Genomic DNA, 17,241 nt, shown 5'->3' on the forward strand with positions numbered 1-17,241 from the left:
ACTCAAAGCCTCTTAGTAATATCTTTCTCATGCTCATCAACACAACTCATAACAATTGATCACAGCATCCTAGCTCCTATCTTGATCGTTCGTACCCCACAAGACAAGAACTTCAACTTTGTTTTACCTGGCAATCCAAACATTTTAATCAAAAAGAGATGGGAAGAGCTCCATGCTGCGAGAAGATGGGGTTGAAGAGAGGTCCATGGACGCCTGAAGAAGATCAAATATTGATCTCTTTTATCATCAAACATGGCCATAGTAACTGGAGAGCCCTACCTAAGCAAGCTGGTATGTACAAATTACAATACCCCCACTTATATAGTTTCCTCAATTTGGTTATAAAAATTTCTCGACATTGATGGTAATTATTAATTACAGGTCTTTTGAGATGTGGCAAAAGCTGTAGACTTAGATGGATGAACTATCTAAAGCCTGATATTAAACGAGGCAATTTCACAAAAGAAGAGGAGGATGCTATCATCAGCTTACACCAAATCCTTGGCAATAGGTATTTTACTTCACATTCAGCCGACACACAAATTTTATTTTATTTTCTTACTATTAATAAATCACCCTAAAGAAAGTAACTTTATACATACGTCTAGGTCCACTATTACTAAAGAATTTATACTATAATCCGCTCTTTAATTGCTTTTGTATTAATGTTTTCCTTTGCTATCGTCTCTAGGTGGTCAGCTATTGCGGCAAAACTACCAGGAAGAACAGATAACGAGATCAAGAACGTATGGCACACTCACTTGAAGAAGAGACTCGAAGACTATCAACCTGCTAAACCTAAGACAACTAGCAACAAAAAGAAGGTTACTAAACCAAAATCCGAATCCGTAATATCGAACTCGAACAGTACTAGAAGCGAATCCGAGCTAGCAAACTCATCAAACCCTTCCGGAGAAAGCTTGTTCTCGGCATCACCTTCCACTAGTGAGGTTTCTTCGATGACACTCATGAGCCACGAAGGACATAGCAACGAGACTAAGATGGATAACAAACCGGGAGACATCATGAGTACTATCGATCAAGATTGTGTTTCTTTAGAAAATTTCGGTGCGGACATCGATGAGAGCTTCTGGAACGAGACACTTTATGGCCAAGATGAGCACAATTACTCATCGAATGACCTTGAAGTTGCTGGTTTAGATGAGACGATACACCAACAGTTTCAGCTCCTAGGCTCCGTTGATAATGATATGATTTTCGATAGTGAGATGGACTTCTGGTTCGATGTATTGGCGAGAACTGGTGAGGAACAAGATCTCTTAGCCGGGCTCTAAATTAACATTTTGATAAGTAAAGTGAAATATGGTGCAAAATTAAAAGTCTAAGAAACTCAAACTGTTGTTTACTAAAAAAGAAACACTCTAACTGTTGATGTAATGTAGTTAGTATATTAATTAGAGGTTGTGTTTTCAAGAAAATATATTCATTTGTTTCTCCAAGATTTGAGTAGTTAGCAAGTTCGAGTAGTTTAATAATCACTGACAAGTAATCATAGAGTATATACTCCATTTTAATTGCTAGTTTTTGTTGATTAATTTCGCCAAATAAATCACCTTGTTAAGTTCACTAATATGAGCCTTACCAAAAAAAAAGTTCACTAATATGAGGGCCGGTAACTTCTTTGGTGCTTTACTAAGATGTTTCTAAGTAAAATTTTGGTTTTTGAACAAAGCATTCTATCGTTTAGCAAATATATTTCGTAAATCGTTTCAAAGATATGGCCAAAAACACTATAGTGTGTGTTCTCCAAATGAAGATTAGACATCATTATTGTAATTCTCTCAATAAATGAGAAAGCGACTCCGATCCTTAACCGACCTTGTTCATCTTTTACTAATTTTATTTAATTATTGGGCTTATTAAAACATGATTTTTTTTGTTTAATTAGTGGTTCGTGTTCATGATTTCTTTTTGGTGAATGGTTTGTGTTAATGATGTAATGTGTCATCATTTAAGTTTAACTCCTCAGATCACATTTGTTGACAGAAAAAATATATTTAATTATAATTAAACAAAATTTATAAACCATTGATTTAAGAAAATTATAATTGAACTATATTGGTGTTAAAAACAAAAAAGACTACACTTCAAAAAAGTTTGGTTGCTGTTCTATTAAAAATTAACTTTATATTATATTTTTAAATTTTCTTAAAACATAAATTATTAGCTAGAAACAGAAAAAAATCCTTTATTATTTTCAAAGTGTACAAAATTATAAATTTTTAATTGTGGTATGCGAAACGAAGTCGTTTCAATGTGTTATTTAAACGATGCCGCTTCAGTGATAGACTTGTGGTATATTGTGACTAAAACGAAGTCGTTTTAGTGGTGAATCTTCGTCTTCTCTCCAGAAACTTCGTCTTCTCTTCTTTGTGACGTCCGTCTTTTTAGTTACCGTAACATTTTCAGGAATAAAGAAAAGCATCATCAAAAGAAACAATCAAATTCGACCCTTCGTTTCAGCAATTATACCAAATCCCTTTATCGACTCTGTTCAAAAAAGTTTTCATCTTTCAACACATCGACATGGCTACTGCATCAGGTTCGTTTCTTTCTTTTTGCTACAATGTTTGATATCTCCGTTCTTGAATTTTGTGTTAAAAGGATTTGGCTTTTATTGTCTATATAGATTGAATGGTTTTGGTACATTAATGGGTATTTTAAATCAATGTATGAAATTGATGGTCTTGGCATGTAAAATGTGATTGTAGTTGGGTTTAAGTCAAGAGAAGAGCATCGGAAGAAGCAAGAATTGGAGGAAGCGCGTAAAGCTGGGCTTGCTCCAGCTGAGATTGATGAGGAAGGCAAAGCGATTAACCCTCACATACCTCAGTACATGTCATCTGCTCCGTGGTATCTTAATGCTGAGAAACCTGTAAGTTCATGTTCCTAAGGTTTGTTCTGTTCTGCATCAATCATCTTGTGGAATGCTTAAAGATTGTGTCTTCTTTTTTTTTTTTTTATCTCAGAGCTTGAAACATCAGAGGAATTGGAAATCTGATCCTAACTATACGAAGTCGTGGTATGATAGAGGAGTGAGAACGTTCAAGGCAGACAAGTATAGGAAAGGAGCTTGTGAAAAGTAAGCAATGTGGTCAAGAAGAAACTCATTTTTTTGTTTGTTGTTTCTTCAGTTTCTTTGATTGTGTTGTCTTCTTTTTTTACAGCTGTGGGGCTATGACACATAGCACAAAGTTGTGTATTGAAAGGCCAAGAAAGATAGGAGCAAAGTGGACTAATAAGCATATATCCCCTGATGAAAAGATTGAGTCTTTTAAACTTGATTATGATGGGAAAAGGGATAGATGGAACGGTTACGATATGAATCAATATGCTCGAGTAATTGAGAGGTATGAGGCTAGGGATGAAGCGAGAAGGAAGTTCTTGAAAGAGCAGCAACTGAAAAAGTTGGAAGAGAAGAGTAAAAAGCAGCGTGTGGATGAAAAGTCTAGTGATGATGATGAAGAAGAAGAAGATGCTCTGAAACTTGATGAAGCCAAAGTTGATGAGAGCAAGCAAATGGACTTTGCTAAAGTAGAGAAACGTGTCAGAACAACAGGTGGTGGCAGCACAGGAACTGTTAGGTATTGTTTGATGTTCTTCTGATTCTTGCGTAAATTTTCTCAGTGTTTGAACATGATCTCATAATGTTTGGTGTGATTTATATGTTTTTGGTGTGATTCTACAGGAATTTGCGTATACGTGAAGACACTGCAAAATATCTTCTGAATCTTGATGTCAATTCTGCGTATTATGATCCCAAAACCCGGTCTATGCGTGAAGATCCTCTTCCAAACGCCGATCCAAATGAGAAGTTCTATGCAGTAAGTGCCCGGGGCTTAAGATTTTTGCTGCTTCATTTACATTGATCTCTAATCATAGTAATCTTGAAATGTGACAGGGAGACAATCAATACAGAATGACTGGTCAAGCCCTAGACTTCAAGAAGCTCAATGTTCACGCGTGGGAATCATTTGAGAAAGGCCAAGTGGAGATCAACATGCAAGCTGCTCCTTCTCAAGCTGAGCTGCTTTTCAAGAATTACAAAGCAGCAAAGGAAAAACTGAAGAAACAGATGAAAGAAACCATTGTGGAGAAATATGGAAACGCTGCATCTGAGGAAGAAATCCCAAGGGAGATTTTACTAGGAAAAAGCGAGAGAGAAGTCGAATATGACCGTTGTGGAAGAGTTATCAAAGGAATGGTACTACTTATCATTCACTCTTGTTGCTGTTTTAATCTTTCTATATACTCAATACTCCTTGGTAAACTTCAGAATTCATCAGTATATTGTCAAACGTTTCAGCTTTAATCTGAGCAACACAAGTAAAGGGGCATGGCTATTGTTTATGTCAGACATGGTTAGTTTCATTGTCTTTGTTTTGTGTGTGTGTTTACAGGAATCATCGGTACCTAAAAGCAAATATGAGGAAGATGTTTACATAAACAACCATACAAGTGTATGGGGTTCGTGGTGGAGAGATCACCAATGGGGATATAAATGTTGTCAGCAAACAATCAAAAACAGCTATTGCACTGGAGTTGCAGGAATCGAGGCGGCTAAGGAAACTGCAGATCTGATGAAAATCAATATCGAAAGGGAGTTGCAGGAATCGAGGCGGCTAAGGAAACTGCAGATCTGATGAAAATCAATATCGAAAGAAAAGCAAACTCTTATGGTTAGTACTGCACTTTTCTCTCTAGTTACATTACATTATAAGGTTTGTTTTTTTTGTTGGTCTTTACATAGCGCCTGAGTGTGATGGCAATGTGGATGAATGCAGAGATGTCCGGTCCAGTAACAGAGAAAAGACTCGCGACTTGGGGAAGTGAAACGCAAGAAGGTCTGGTTCTTGACCAGAACAAACTCGCGGAAGCTCTAAAGAAGGTATGAATATATCATCATCAATAACAACTTTGTTGGTCCTTTATTATTATGTTGCGCGGTTAGGTTAATGTCATTTGGGTTTGCCACCAGGAGGATGAGAGAAATAGAGAGGAGAAAGATGAAAGAAAACGCAAATACAACGTCCAATGGAATGATCAGGTCTGCATATCATCATCACAACACATTGACTTTAAAGTTATAGAGCTATGTTTTGGAGTAAACCGAGTTTATGATACATTTGTGTTTTTTAAACTTCCAGGTTACACCTGAAGAGATGGAAGCATATAGAATGAAAAGAATGCATCAGGATGATCCCATGAAGAATCTTTTACACGAAAGTGACTTTGTTTTATAGTTTGTAGTTACAAAAATTTGTGACAGCAAAAACCGAATTGGTTTGTTATAAATAACCGAATATTACCCTTAACCGAATCGAAATTTGCCTTCGAATTAAACCGAACCGATGTTTTTTTCCGGTTTACTTCATCTTAAGAAAAAAAAAAAATTGAATCTCAGTAGACGAATTGTTTACAAATAATGGTGGAGAGGTTTTTTCCGACGAAGCTGAGCAACGGCGACGTGAATCGCCGGCGGGATAATCTCACTCTCCTCTCCGGTCCAGTTTCCTCGTATTTTCTTCTTCCTCCGACGATTCTCCCTTAAAAAATTGATCCTCTCTTTGCTCTCTCACTCACTCATTGTTAATTTTCGCCACAGAGGCAAAACCTCTTTGCTTTTTCAGTTAGCTCTCAATCTCGCGAGTGCTTCTACAGACTCTCGCGTCGTCTTCATCTGTCACCGGAAAAAAATCGAATCCAATCCTCCGTTTCTCTCTCAGGTAAACCTTTTCTCTCATCGTTGCTTTGCTTTGAAATTTCTCTCTGAGATTATGGAATCTTCTTCTTCAGGGAATCGATCCTTCTTCTGATGTATTCAATCGAATCCAGATGAAGTAAGTAACAAACACAAACCAATTTTACTTAAAGCTTAGTTTTAGACGAATGATTTCAATTTGAAGATATGTCTACTTTGAAGATATGTGGATGATGATGAAGTAATCAGGAACTACTTGCTGCGTTTCATCTTCATCATGTTTTTGATTCACCATCTGCTGTTATAATCGATGATTTTGGTGATTACTTTACCCAATTGTAAAGCTTTCCCTTCTCTGACACACACACATTGGTTTTTTCAATATTTTGCTCAATGGTTTGATTTGAGTTGTTTCGATGTTAGGAACTCGGTAATGAGTTCTCCGGCTAGAGATATGGCGATGGTTCGGACTCTTGCTTTATGTCACAATGCTATAGTTGATGCTAAGTAAGTACGTGAGTGAAACCTTTTCTCTCAAATGGTAAAGACTTTTGTATTGAGTGTTGTTTTTTTTTTTTTTAGTAGGAAAGTCTTTTGTGAGCTTGTTTTATCTGAGACTAACCATGGAGATTACCCGAGGTCGTTGTTCATATACAAACGATGGATCACGAAGATCTTTACGATAAAAGGTTGACAAAAGTTTTTTTTGTAATTAGAAACATTGCAACGTTTTGTGACGTTTAGTTTTGTGATATTCATTTGTTTGTGATGAAGGTCATGGTCATGGTGATGGTTCGTTTCTCTTGACAAGTAATGGTGAATCCGAGAAAAGTGCCAAGTATTCGATCGCGCTGCAATATCTCATTTTGGAGCAGATTATTGTATGATAGTTGTTAGTTAAGAGATTTTTTTTTGTGATTGATGATAAATCAGCGTTTCTCTAGTAGCTCTCAACTGTACCGTAAAGATCCTTTTTTACTAGTTTTTTTCACAAGTCGATATAGGTAACGTCTTTCACTGTGACGGCGTATTGCTATGCACAACCAAGGAAGATAGAATCGTGGTTTGGAATCCTTGTTCAGGAGAAACCAAGTGGATTAAATCTAGATACATCTACTACAAGGAAGCAGACTACTATGCTCTCGGTTACGAAAACAAAGACTCCTGCAAGAAATAAAAAGTCTTAAGAGGATGGATCATAAGCTCTATATTCGTGATAACTACAATTATGAGTACGAAATCTATGACGTCCACTAACGAGTCCTGGAGGTTTGTTGGTAAGACTACTGAATGGCATTTACAAGTAGTCATAGCGGCGTGTCTGTGAAAAGAAATACTTATTGGCTAGCTTCTAGTAAGGTCAGCCATCTCATGAATTTTTACTAAGTTTTGATTTCTCAACAGAGAAATTTCGAAGTCTGTCTCTTCCTCATGAATGCCCTCGTGGTGTTAAGAATTTCTCAGTGGTTGGAGAAGATCAACTTTAATTGTCTGTATGGGTGACAAAAATTAGTACCGAACCAGTTGTGTCGTGGAGCAAGTTCTTAAGTTAGTCTTAATAGAGAATATGACATTTCTGATAAGGTGAGTTTCTTGGCTGACGAGAAGAACGAACCTATCTTGTGTTGTAATAAGTACATACAAGTGTATCCTAATAGTAGGGAACTACACAAGCGAATTATCTTGCCCGCTTCTTCTGAATTATGTGCCAAGTTTTGATCAAATCCAACAAGGTACACATATCTATTCAATCTCTTTTTTCTTGTTATCTTTTAGGCACTTTCATATAATGTTTCATCCTAGAAGCAATCTTCAAGGCAAAACTTTTCAGCTTACTCAATCGCGACGTCCGAGCACTGACCTATTCTTCTCTTCTCTTCTCCAAATCTTGTTTAGTCATGTCATGAAGATATTCACTAAGCTTAATTACCGTATAGATTTTGCCAACCCTTTGGTTAGGAAAATTACTATTTTAAGATGTTTGTCATTTTTTTTTCCAGTTTCCTAAAATTCATGTTGTCACGTAATGATTTTAACAAACTGTATACTTTGTACTACGTACTTATTAGTGCAAATAAATTAAATTTCTTAGAGATTAGGTCTTTCTTTCTTTTAGTTGGGGCTAGCTTGCTCTCTCTTCGTCGCTCTCCATCTCTGGCTTCACGTAATCACGTATTCTAATTATTACATATTACAGATTTTGGTTTCGATTGACAAAGTTATGGAGTGGGGAACTCTTCCGGTGGATTTGCAAGAAGAGATACTCTCTAGGGTTCCGGCTAAATCTCTGGCACGATTGCGTTCAACATCAAAACGATGGGATGCTCTATTGAAATCTGGGAGCTTTACTAAGATTCACTCTGCTAATGCACCAATAGAGTCTATGGTTATCATGTTGAGGCCTTGAGGGGTGATAAGGTTTACTTATTGAGGTTCAATCTCCATGGAATTAACAACAATATTGCTCCATCTCTTAAGTTAACATCTCAACTATACCTTAAAGATCCACACATCTGTAACGTCTTTCACTGTGATGGCTTGTTATTGCTATCCACCTTTAAGGAGAACAGACTAGAGGTTTGGAATCCATGTTCAGGAGAAACCAAGTTTATTAAACCTAGAAACAACTACTTCAAGGAATCATACTTGTATGCTCTTGGTTACGACAACAGATCCTCCAGCAAGAAATACAAAGTCTTGAGAGTGGATCGTCAAGACCCTGTTGGTGGTATCTACAATTATGAGTACGAAATCTATGACTTCACCAATGATTCTTGGAGGGTTCTTGGTGTGACTACTGAATGGGGTTTAGACCCAAATGATCGCGGCGTGTCACTGAAAGGAAATACTTATTGGGTTCCTTTTATTAACGGGCCGTGGGGATATCATAAATTCTTACTATGTTTTGATTTTTCAACAGAGGAAGTTCAAAGTATGTCTCTTCCTCAGCCGTTCCCCTACTTGGTTGCAGCTTTATCAGTGGTTAGGGAAGAGCAGCTCTGTCTGTTAGGTTATCATGATTATGACGCTGCTTCAGAAGAATTACATGTATGGGTGACAACTAGTATCGGTCAAGTCATGTCATGGAGCAAGTTCTTTACTGTGAAAACCAATGGGAGTTGGGAGATGTTTGCTAACGGGATGATGAGTTTCTTGGCCGATGAGGAAAACAAAGTTCTTCGGTGGTGGTGGTGTAGGCGGAAAACTCTTAGCCACCGGCTCATTCTGGTGGAACTTGCATGGTGTCGGTGCTGGTGGTTGCGGATGGAACTGATGTACATATGGTGGTGGAAGAGCATTCATGTAATGTTGTGGTTGATTCATCCAATAATTAGGCGGAGGATAATTTGAGAAACCGTTAGGAGCATTCATGTAACCGGACGTATGTTGTTCCATCAAAAGGTCTTTTCGATTTTCCGGCTGCTTATTCGTTCCACTATTGCTCCATATTATAACAGCATTTTTGCCTGCTTGTGTAATCTTTTCAAGTATTATCTGTGGATCGATTTTCCCAGATACATATACCGTTTTGCTTCGCTTGTCAATCATGAAACTCACATCTGTAAAAAAAAAAAGTAAAAAGTAAAAAATATTAGCTATTCAGGGAAAGAAAAAATGTGAAGATAGTGTAAAAAATGAATGATAAATTTTAAGTTAATTAAAGGAGAAAAGTGATATAGATTATGAAACCATTAATAGTTTTGAGTAAGTTTTCCAAGGATTTCTTCCATCCCGGCATAGGAGACTCTATCTTCAAGAGACATGTCAGCGCTTAAACACATAAGATTCATCATACACACTTGATATCATAAAATATATACACTAATTTTACAAATCTGTTATGAGTGAACACATACCATGTGATTGGAAGATGAATCCATCGATCTAGATCAAAGATCTTTGATATTGTTCTTGAGGAACTGTAAGAAAAAAAAAATAAGATTGGGGAGGTTTTGGGTGGTGAAGAAATGTTTGGAAAATTTTCTAGATCCGAAAATGAAAAAAACAGACCCGAAATCAAGGTACTCACATTTGGGTGCGACATATCCACTATATGTAAATGGATTATTGGGTCATATCTATATTAAATGTTAAATATTATATGAAATTTAACTAGATTTTCCAAAACAAAACTATAGTAGTTGGGAGAATATTTTTGGTGCCTGTAAGTTAGGAAACTAACAAAATTAATGTTATCTTAATCAATTAGTGAATATTAAAATACCAAACAAATTATTTCGGAAATTTTAATTATAGAAATACCATTTACAGGAAGAAACCTTAATACCTTATTAGCTGCCATAAAAAATAAACATTCCAACAAAAAATTCCTAATCAATATCATATCTTCGTAAAGGAAATTAATAAAAGAAATATGATATATATACTCAAGGAATATAAGCTCATAGAGATACTGTTGTATTTTCAAATTCAAGTCTCTTTTTTTTTTTTAAAAGGAATTTTCATATTGATGAGGATTAATATTTTCTCTCGTTCGGTAAACTTAATAATAGTAAACTTTGCTTACATGTTAGCTTGAGTTGTTTTATGGATTGTAAGACAAATCTTATTATATAAAGTTTGATGTCAAAATTACTAATTAACTAGATCGTGACATGTGTCAATTGTATCATTCAGATGTTAACACATGTCAATTTTAAATTTATTAAAATTATAAAAAATAAAAATGTAAAAATTCAAAACCTACCATAAAAAGGTTTTATATAAAAGTAAAATAGAGAAAAGAAAACCTAATTTTATTTCAATATTTAAACAATTTTAAAATTTAGAAAAAATTATTATAAGGAAATTATATATATATATATATATATCATAAAATTCGAAATTATAACATTGTTTACTTATTTTAATTTTAAGTTGCTAATTTTACAAGAAATAATTTACTTTTTATATAAGAAAAAAAAATGATTGTGACACAAGTAACATATTACCTTTGACCATACAAGGTTACTTACACAAGGTACTTTTTATATTACAATTAATTACTGTTTCTAAAAAAATGTGAATACTCACCTTTACACAAAGAAAAATATTGTTGAAAAAAAACGTAAAAAAAAATAGATTGTCTCATATTTTTTTCACCAATCAAATAACTTATTCAAAAAGACTGCTATTGTAATATATAAGATAGGAGTATGTAAGATTAACATATGTGTTTTTGTATTACACAAATGTTAAAGTAAATAGACATATAATATATTTTTTAATATGTTCATAAAAACAATTTGTTGGTAGTAGTAAAGACTAAAGAGTATATTTTAACAGTAAAATATATTTGTGTGTACAAATTCACTTTTAGTGGTGATGTAGATAGTAGATTTGTAAATGGATATACATCAGTGTATTATAGCAAAAAAACAACAACTATTTTCTATAATTAAAAGTTTATCTCTTTACTTTTATAAATTGTTTTTACTTACGAAAAGAACTAAATATATATTCTTTGTTAAATTTAATTTTATTTCAATAACTTTGAACTCATCTACATATATTTTCTTTAACTAAAATAGTATCTATTTACTGTTTTCTTTTCAATCAAACAATTAAAAGAAATTTTCTTGGTTAGCTGCCCAAACCGGAGGGAAATGATTTACAAAAGAAACTTCAGAGATAAGAAAACACGAAGCACGAGCAAGACAATCCGCCTTCGTATTTGACGCACGCGGGATCCAAGAGGTGGAGAATAGTGGAAAAGACTCCAGCGAGTTAAACTCATCGAGCAAATTGGAGAAGGATGACCAATATTCAGAAGACTGCACCATAGTGAGTAACTCAGCACAATCAGTCTCAAAACATTGACAAGCGATCCCTTCAATACGTATCCGCTCAATGGCCCACAACAACGTTTTTAACTCCGAATGCAGGGGGAGGGACTCTGTTTTAGACACTTGCCCCCCAACAACAAGGTTCGCTCCTCACCAACGCAACACCACCAACCCAATCATGAATGCACATTGGTTGCTTTCCAAGAATCATCAATCTGACAACGGGGTGAAGAAACTTGGACATCTGAATACGAAGATGGAGCTGACATGACTGCCGTAAAAGAGAGCGCCTATTCCCAGGCTAAATTATCGCCCAAAGTCTGATGAATTATATCATTTGCCTCTATCTCTTAACCTTGATTTTTTTTATGGCCTTCCAAATTGCCCATAAAATCCATGGTAATTGAAGGAGGTTTATTAGGATCAACCTGTTGAGAGGCGTCCTTACAGAAAAAAAAATCCAAATTCGAGTACACCGACTTATATGGTAAACCCTCTCACAAGACGAGAGTTAGAGATAAATCCCAAACTTCACAAGAACGAAGACATTCAAAATAAAAACGTGATTAATAGTTTCAACCGTAGAATCGCATATTTTACATCAAATATCACATTGGACACCTCAGTGTATCTATTTACTTACTAAAAATATTTACTTTATATTATTTGATACATTTAATTTTATTTTAAAAATTATAAACCCGCACATCGGGCGGGTCCTAATCTAGTACTCTTATACAAGAATTAATGGAGAAACAACTTGTTTTATTCAATCTAAAGCTGGGTAATACAAATTTATACAAGATATGATTAATTTCCAACACACTAATTGAATGAAAAGCTTATGAAGAAAGTATTGTACAATCAACCATGCTACGAAAGAATAAAATATATAGATCAAGCACTTCGAATTAACCTTTCTTGGAACTCAAGAAAAAATCTCTCTTTTTCCATCCTCATCTCCTTTTTAAACTTATAGATGACCTCAGTGGCTCTTTCGTCCACCCTATAAGGTGCGGCGATGCAGCCACCACTCTCCTCCAAGCATCTTCCATCGAACCAACAAGCTCCTGCGCTCCCTCTTCTTCTTCTATTTCATTTTTTCGCCCAAAGACTTTCTCCTCTCTCCTGATTGCGCCCTGGCCCAATAGTTGGCTTTGGTGTTTTTAGATTTGCCAGCAGTTGCACTCACTATGCCTTCTAAGAAACTTTTTCTTGGTAAAAGGACGAGAGAAGAACTCGAGAAACCGAGAACGTTGTCTCAGGTTATGACTTTGACTCATTGACTGTAGGAGTTGTTGAATTGGGTTCGAGTATATATATATATATCTGACATGGAGGAGACGTGAAGTTGAATCTCTGACCAATGTAGGAATCTCTAGGTCTCTAGCTTTGGATCTGACCTTGTTACTTTGTTAGTAAAGCTCTCCCATGCCTGTTTTTCGCCACATTTTTCTTCTTGCTAGAGTGCGGAAATGCCATCAATAATTATTATTTTCTTTTTCTTCTTCTCCTTAGGTAATTCTCTTTTACTTGAGATTTAGCAAAACTAAACAAGAAAAAATACAAAATTAAATTACTAACTACTCTAACCATATATTTATGATATTCACCATATAAACTACATTGCGTACCATTTTGTCCTTATAATATACAGTAGAACCTCTATAAATTAATACTCGGTAAATTAATAACCTCTATAAATTAATAAATTTCTCTGGTCCCAAGTTGGGATTAGTGTAATTTTGGACACTATTCGATAAAATAATAAATTAATATTTTTTTTGAAAATCTCATGTAAAAATATGGTCCCATCAATATCATAAATTAATAATCAAATAATATAGTTAAAATTATGAAAGAGAGTAATTTGATGAAATATGTAATATCATAAATATAAAATATATATATATATATATATATATATATCTAAGAAAATCTAGTGAAATATGAATCTATTGTTGTTTGTTTGTTCTTGAATTTGCATTCTTGTTGGAGAGCATCTCTAATCTTTCTGTCTGCATCAAAAACTTCTGGTGTTGTGTTCTCAAATCGCATCTAAAAATTATAGAGAGTTCTTGACGCGATAATTGCTTCCTTACGTGTAACTGGTTCTAAAGGTACCGTCATATATTCTTCAACTACATCATCACCTTGAAAAATAGTAGTAGCAATTTCTTCTAAACTCTGAATTTCTGATAAAAAATTATCTTCATAAATTAATATGTTATAAATTTATCGATAAATTAATAATTATTAATTTATTAATTAATATTATAAGTGTAGGCTTAACAATCAAAATCTATATAAAACATTGCACAACAACATGAACAGAATTTGAATAAATGGGAGCCAACACCACTTTAAGTTTTCTCTAGAAAAAAAGAACACCACTTAAGTTTCTATTTATAACAAACTTTCTACCATATGTTTTCCCATTTCCAATCATGTATAATTTTATGGGAAAAATTTCAAAAGACCGTGAACTTTCAAATTTGGGATATTTTAATCCTCAATTTTAGAATTATGAATTAAATCAAAAGAATAGTATTTAATCAGATACTCGTGTTACAACATGGAACAAAATTTTCATATAAATTTTTAGAATTATATTATTTTATATATATAATTTTTGTATTTGTACAATATTATTATGCTTATATAACATAAACGCATCTTTTTTAAAACGAAAAACACATCCCTTCCTCTTCCATCCCGTCTCGTCTCATCTTGTCCTGTATCCATCAGACAGTTCTCTCCTATGATTATTCTCTTTTAAACAATTACTCATAAACAATGTTTACTAATAGATATTTAGTACAATATTTAGATGGGATACCTGAATTCTCCATTAAATATCTAATTTTTATTTAGTTCGTTGAAATTATCCAAAAAAAATATAATTCTCAAAAACTATCTAACTGTTTTCAAAAATATCTAAAACTCACAAATTACTCTTTTCTAAGTGGTTTATTTACCTGCCACATAGTCAACACTTACCCAAATTAGTGAAAGCTTGAGACTTGAACTTATCTACCTATATTTTTTTATTCCATATTATTATCTAAATTTTATGTCCCCTATTTTTGAAAAATTGTTCGAGTATATTGGTTTTCATTATTCGAATTACCCGTTTCAGTAGGCATATACTATTTCTTGTCCAAATACTACAAATAGACTGGACTTTAGTTAAAATTTAATTATGGTTTCTGAAAATATATGTACTTAATAAATAAATTAAATGAAAAAACAGTGGCAAAAAATATATTTGGTCAAATAATAAACTCTTTTAGTTCATCAAAATTTCAATAGTATAATATTAGTATTTTTCCACAAACATATATTTGGTCAAATAATAAACTCTTTTAGTTCATCAAAATTTCAATAGTATAATATTAGTATTTTTCCACAAACATATATTTGGTCAAATAATAAATATTTTAAATTTATTATGCAGATATAACCTAAACATATCTACTTTGGAATGAGAAATATGTCCCCTCCCGTCCCATCTTGTTATGTATCCATCATTCTCTTTTGAATAATTACTGGTAGACAATGTTTATTAATAGATATTTAGACAAAATACATGAATTATCCATTAAATATTTATTTTTAGTTAGTTAGTTGAAATTACCCAAAAAAATTATAATTTTTATATAAAATTATAATGTTTCGTTAGAGCACGGGGTAAATATTTTAAATATAAATTTTAAATTCGTAAAAATGAATTAAAATTTATTATTTGAAAAACATAAATTAAAATTTTTAAATGAAGGATGTTTCATTATTGATAACTTTAGATCCGACTCGGGATCCGCGTATTTATCCGTTTAGGATAAGACTAAATGACAATTATACTCTTCTCGTGAATGATTGATTTTTTGTTAACTCTAATGGTATATCCTTGTAATTTCTTACAAAACTAATGTTTATTTTATAAACAAAGTTTTTCAAATAATAGTAGGGATGAATGAATCAAAGATATTTATCATCTCGAGTAGCCATTTTTAAATATCACACATAATACCTAATCATATGTGTCCTTATTTTTTTTTTTTTTACGATTCTTGTTGTTCCAATAACATTTTTTAAGGGTAATTGATTTTTCTTCTTCGAGCAAAAAGAAATAAGTTTCAAAATAGGGTTAGGTTTTTCCTGCTAGTAGCTTGGTCTGGCTTGCTCCCTCTCTCTCTTTCCGCCCTCATTATTGATTTTGATTGACAAAGTTTTTTAACCACAAATCTCCATGGAGTGGGGAAGTCTTCCGGTGGATTTGCAAGAAGAGATACTCTCTAGGGTTCCGGCTAAATCTCTGGCACGATTGCGTTCAACGTCAAAACGATGGGATGCTCTATTGAAATCTGGGAGCTTTGCTAAGATTCACTCTGCTAATGCACCAAAGGAGTCTAAGGTTATCATGTTGACGAGTGATCATAAGGTTTACTTAGCGAGGTTCAATCTCCATGGAATTAACAACTACGTTGCTGCATCTCTTAAGTTAACATCTAAGTTATACCTTAGAGATCCGCACATCTATAATATCTTTCACTGTGACGGCTTATTATTGCTATGCAGAAAGGACAATAAACTTGAGGTTTGGAATCCATGTTCAGGAGAAAGCAAGTTGATTAAACCAAGAAACCGCTACTTCAAGGAATCAGACTTGTATGCTCTTGGTTACGACAGCAGATCCTCTTGCAAGAAATACAAAGTCTTGAGAGTGGGTCGTCAATACCCTAGGTGCGAAATCTATGACTTAACCAATGGTTCTTGGAGGGTTCTTGATGCGACTACTAAATGGGGTTTAGAGCCAAATCAACGCGTTGTGTCTGTGAAAGGAAATACTTATTGGGTTACTCCTTACACAATGTCGGGGAGGATATCATAAATTCTTACTAAGTTTTGATTTCTCAACAGAAAAATTTCAAAGTATGTCTCTTCCTCAGCCTTTCCCCTACGCGATTGCGGCCTTATCAGTGCTTAGAGAAGAGCAGCTCTGTCTGTTAGGTTATCTTGATTATGCCGCTGATTCAGCAGAATTACATGTATGGGTGACAACTAGTATCAGTCAAGTCATGTCATGGAGCAAGTTCTTTACAGTGAAAACCAAATGGAGTTGGAAGCAGTTACTGTTTGCTGACGGGATGATGAGTTTCTTGGCCGATGAGGAAAAAAAAGTTTTAGTGTGTTGCAATAACGGGAATCGTCACAAATTCTTATACACTGTGGCTGTGGGAGAAACGAATCACATAAAATATGTGTATGATGGTGGTTGCGTGACTAAGTCAAGATCATATTGCTCAATTCTTTTGAATTATGTTCCAAGTTTAGCCCAAATTTAAGAAGGTACACTTTTTGGAGGAGGCAAAAGGAAAGCACTAAGCACTTCGTATGAATTTTATTTTTTCCTTTTTTCTGTTCCAAGATTGACTTTGTAATTCTCCCACTCCAAGTCTCTTTTTTTTTAAGGAATTTTCATATTGATCAGGTTAAATATTGTCTCTGGTTCGATAAACTTAATAATAGTCAACTTTGCTTACATGTTAGCTTGAGTTGTTTTATGGATTGTAAGACAAATACTCTTATACAAGAATAAATGGAGAAACAGCTTGTTTATTCAATCTAAAGCTGGGAAATACAAATTTATACAAGATATGATTAATTTAATTTCCAACACACAAATGAAATGAAAAAGCTTATGAAGAAAATACAATCAAACATGCTACAAAG

At 34.0% G+C, this 17,241-nt stretch overlaps 2 protein-coding genes and 3 pseudogenes across 3 annotated transcripts; all 5 read left to right on the forward strand.

The window, feature by feature from the left end:
• LOC104788207 (myb-related protein Myb4-like) lies at nt 1-1,460 on the forward strand. Its single transcript, XM_010513922.2, has 3 exons — nt 1-291; nt 382-511; nt 692-1,460. The coding sequence occupies exons 1-3, from the start codon at nt 159-161 to the stop codon at nt 1,293-1,295; spliced, it is 867 nt and encodes a 288-aa protein (XP_010512224.1). The 5' UTR covers nt 1-158; the 3' UTR covers nt 1,296-1,460.
• LOC104788212 (pre-mRNA-splicing factor SLU7-like) lies at nt 2,418-5,336 on the forward strand. 2 transcript variants are annotated; one of them, XM_010513938.2, is made up of 10 exons: nt 2,418-2,563; nt 2,733-2,896; nt 2,991-3,103; nt 3,189-3,605; nt 3,710-3,845; nt 3,923-4,225; nt 4,422-4,624; nt 4,780-4,909; nt 5,000-5,068; nt 5,169-5,336. In XM_010513938.2, exons 1-10 carry the CDS (start codon nt 2,548-2,550, stop codon nt 5,262-5,264), a joined length of 1,647 nt encoding a protein of 548 aa, XP_010512240.1. In that variant the 5' UTR covers nt 2,418-2,547; the 3' UTR covers nt 5,265-5,336. The 2 variants fall into 2 exon arrangements, 1 of the variants encoding a protein (XP_010512240.1); XR_002032738.1 differs by having other exon boundaries at nt 2,419-2,563; nt 4,422-4,700; nt 4,806-4,909.
• On the forward strand, nt 5,418-7,432 carry LOC104788240 (annotated as a pseudogene).
• LOC109125215 lies at nt 7,366-9,192 on the forward strand (annotated as a pseudogene).
• LOC104706931 lies at nt 15,758-16,853 on the forward strand (annotated as a pseudogene).

This window comes from Camelina sativa, chromosome 1, assembly GCF_000633955.1.
Source record: "Camelina sativa cultivar DH55 chromosome 1, Cs, whole genome shotgun sequence".
NCBI classification, from domain to species: domain Eukaryota; kingdom Viridiplantae; phylum Streptophyta; class Magnoliopsida; order Brassicales; family Brassicaceae; genus Camelina; species Camelina sativa.

Coding starts and splice junctions, on each gene's coding strand:
- LOC104788207 (XM_010513922.2), top strand. CDS start 159: ATGGGAAGAGCTCCATGCTGCGAGAAGATGGGGTTGAAGAGAGGTCCA. Junction 292..381: donor AGCCCTACCTAAGCAAGCTG/GTATGTACAAAT, acceptor TATTAATTACAG/GTCTTTTGAGATGTGGCAAA. Junction 512..691: donor CACCAAATCCTTGGCAATAG/GTATTTTACTTC, acceptor TATCGTCTCTAG/GTGGTCAGCTATTGCGGCAA.
- LOC104788212 (XM_010513938.2), top strand. Junction 3,846..3,922: donor CAAATGAGAAGTTCTATGCA/GTAAGTGCCCGG, acceptor GAAATGTGACAG/GGAGACAATCAATACAGAAT. Junction 4,226..4,421: donor GAAGAGTTATCAAAGGAATG/GTACTACTTATC, acceptor GTGTGTTTACAG/GAATCATCGGTACCTAAAAG.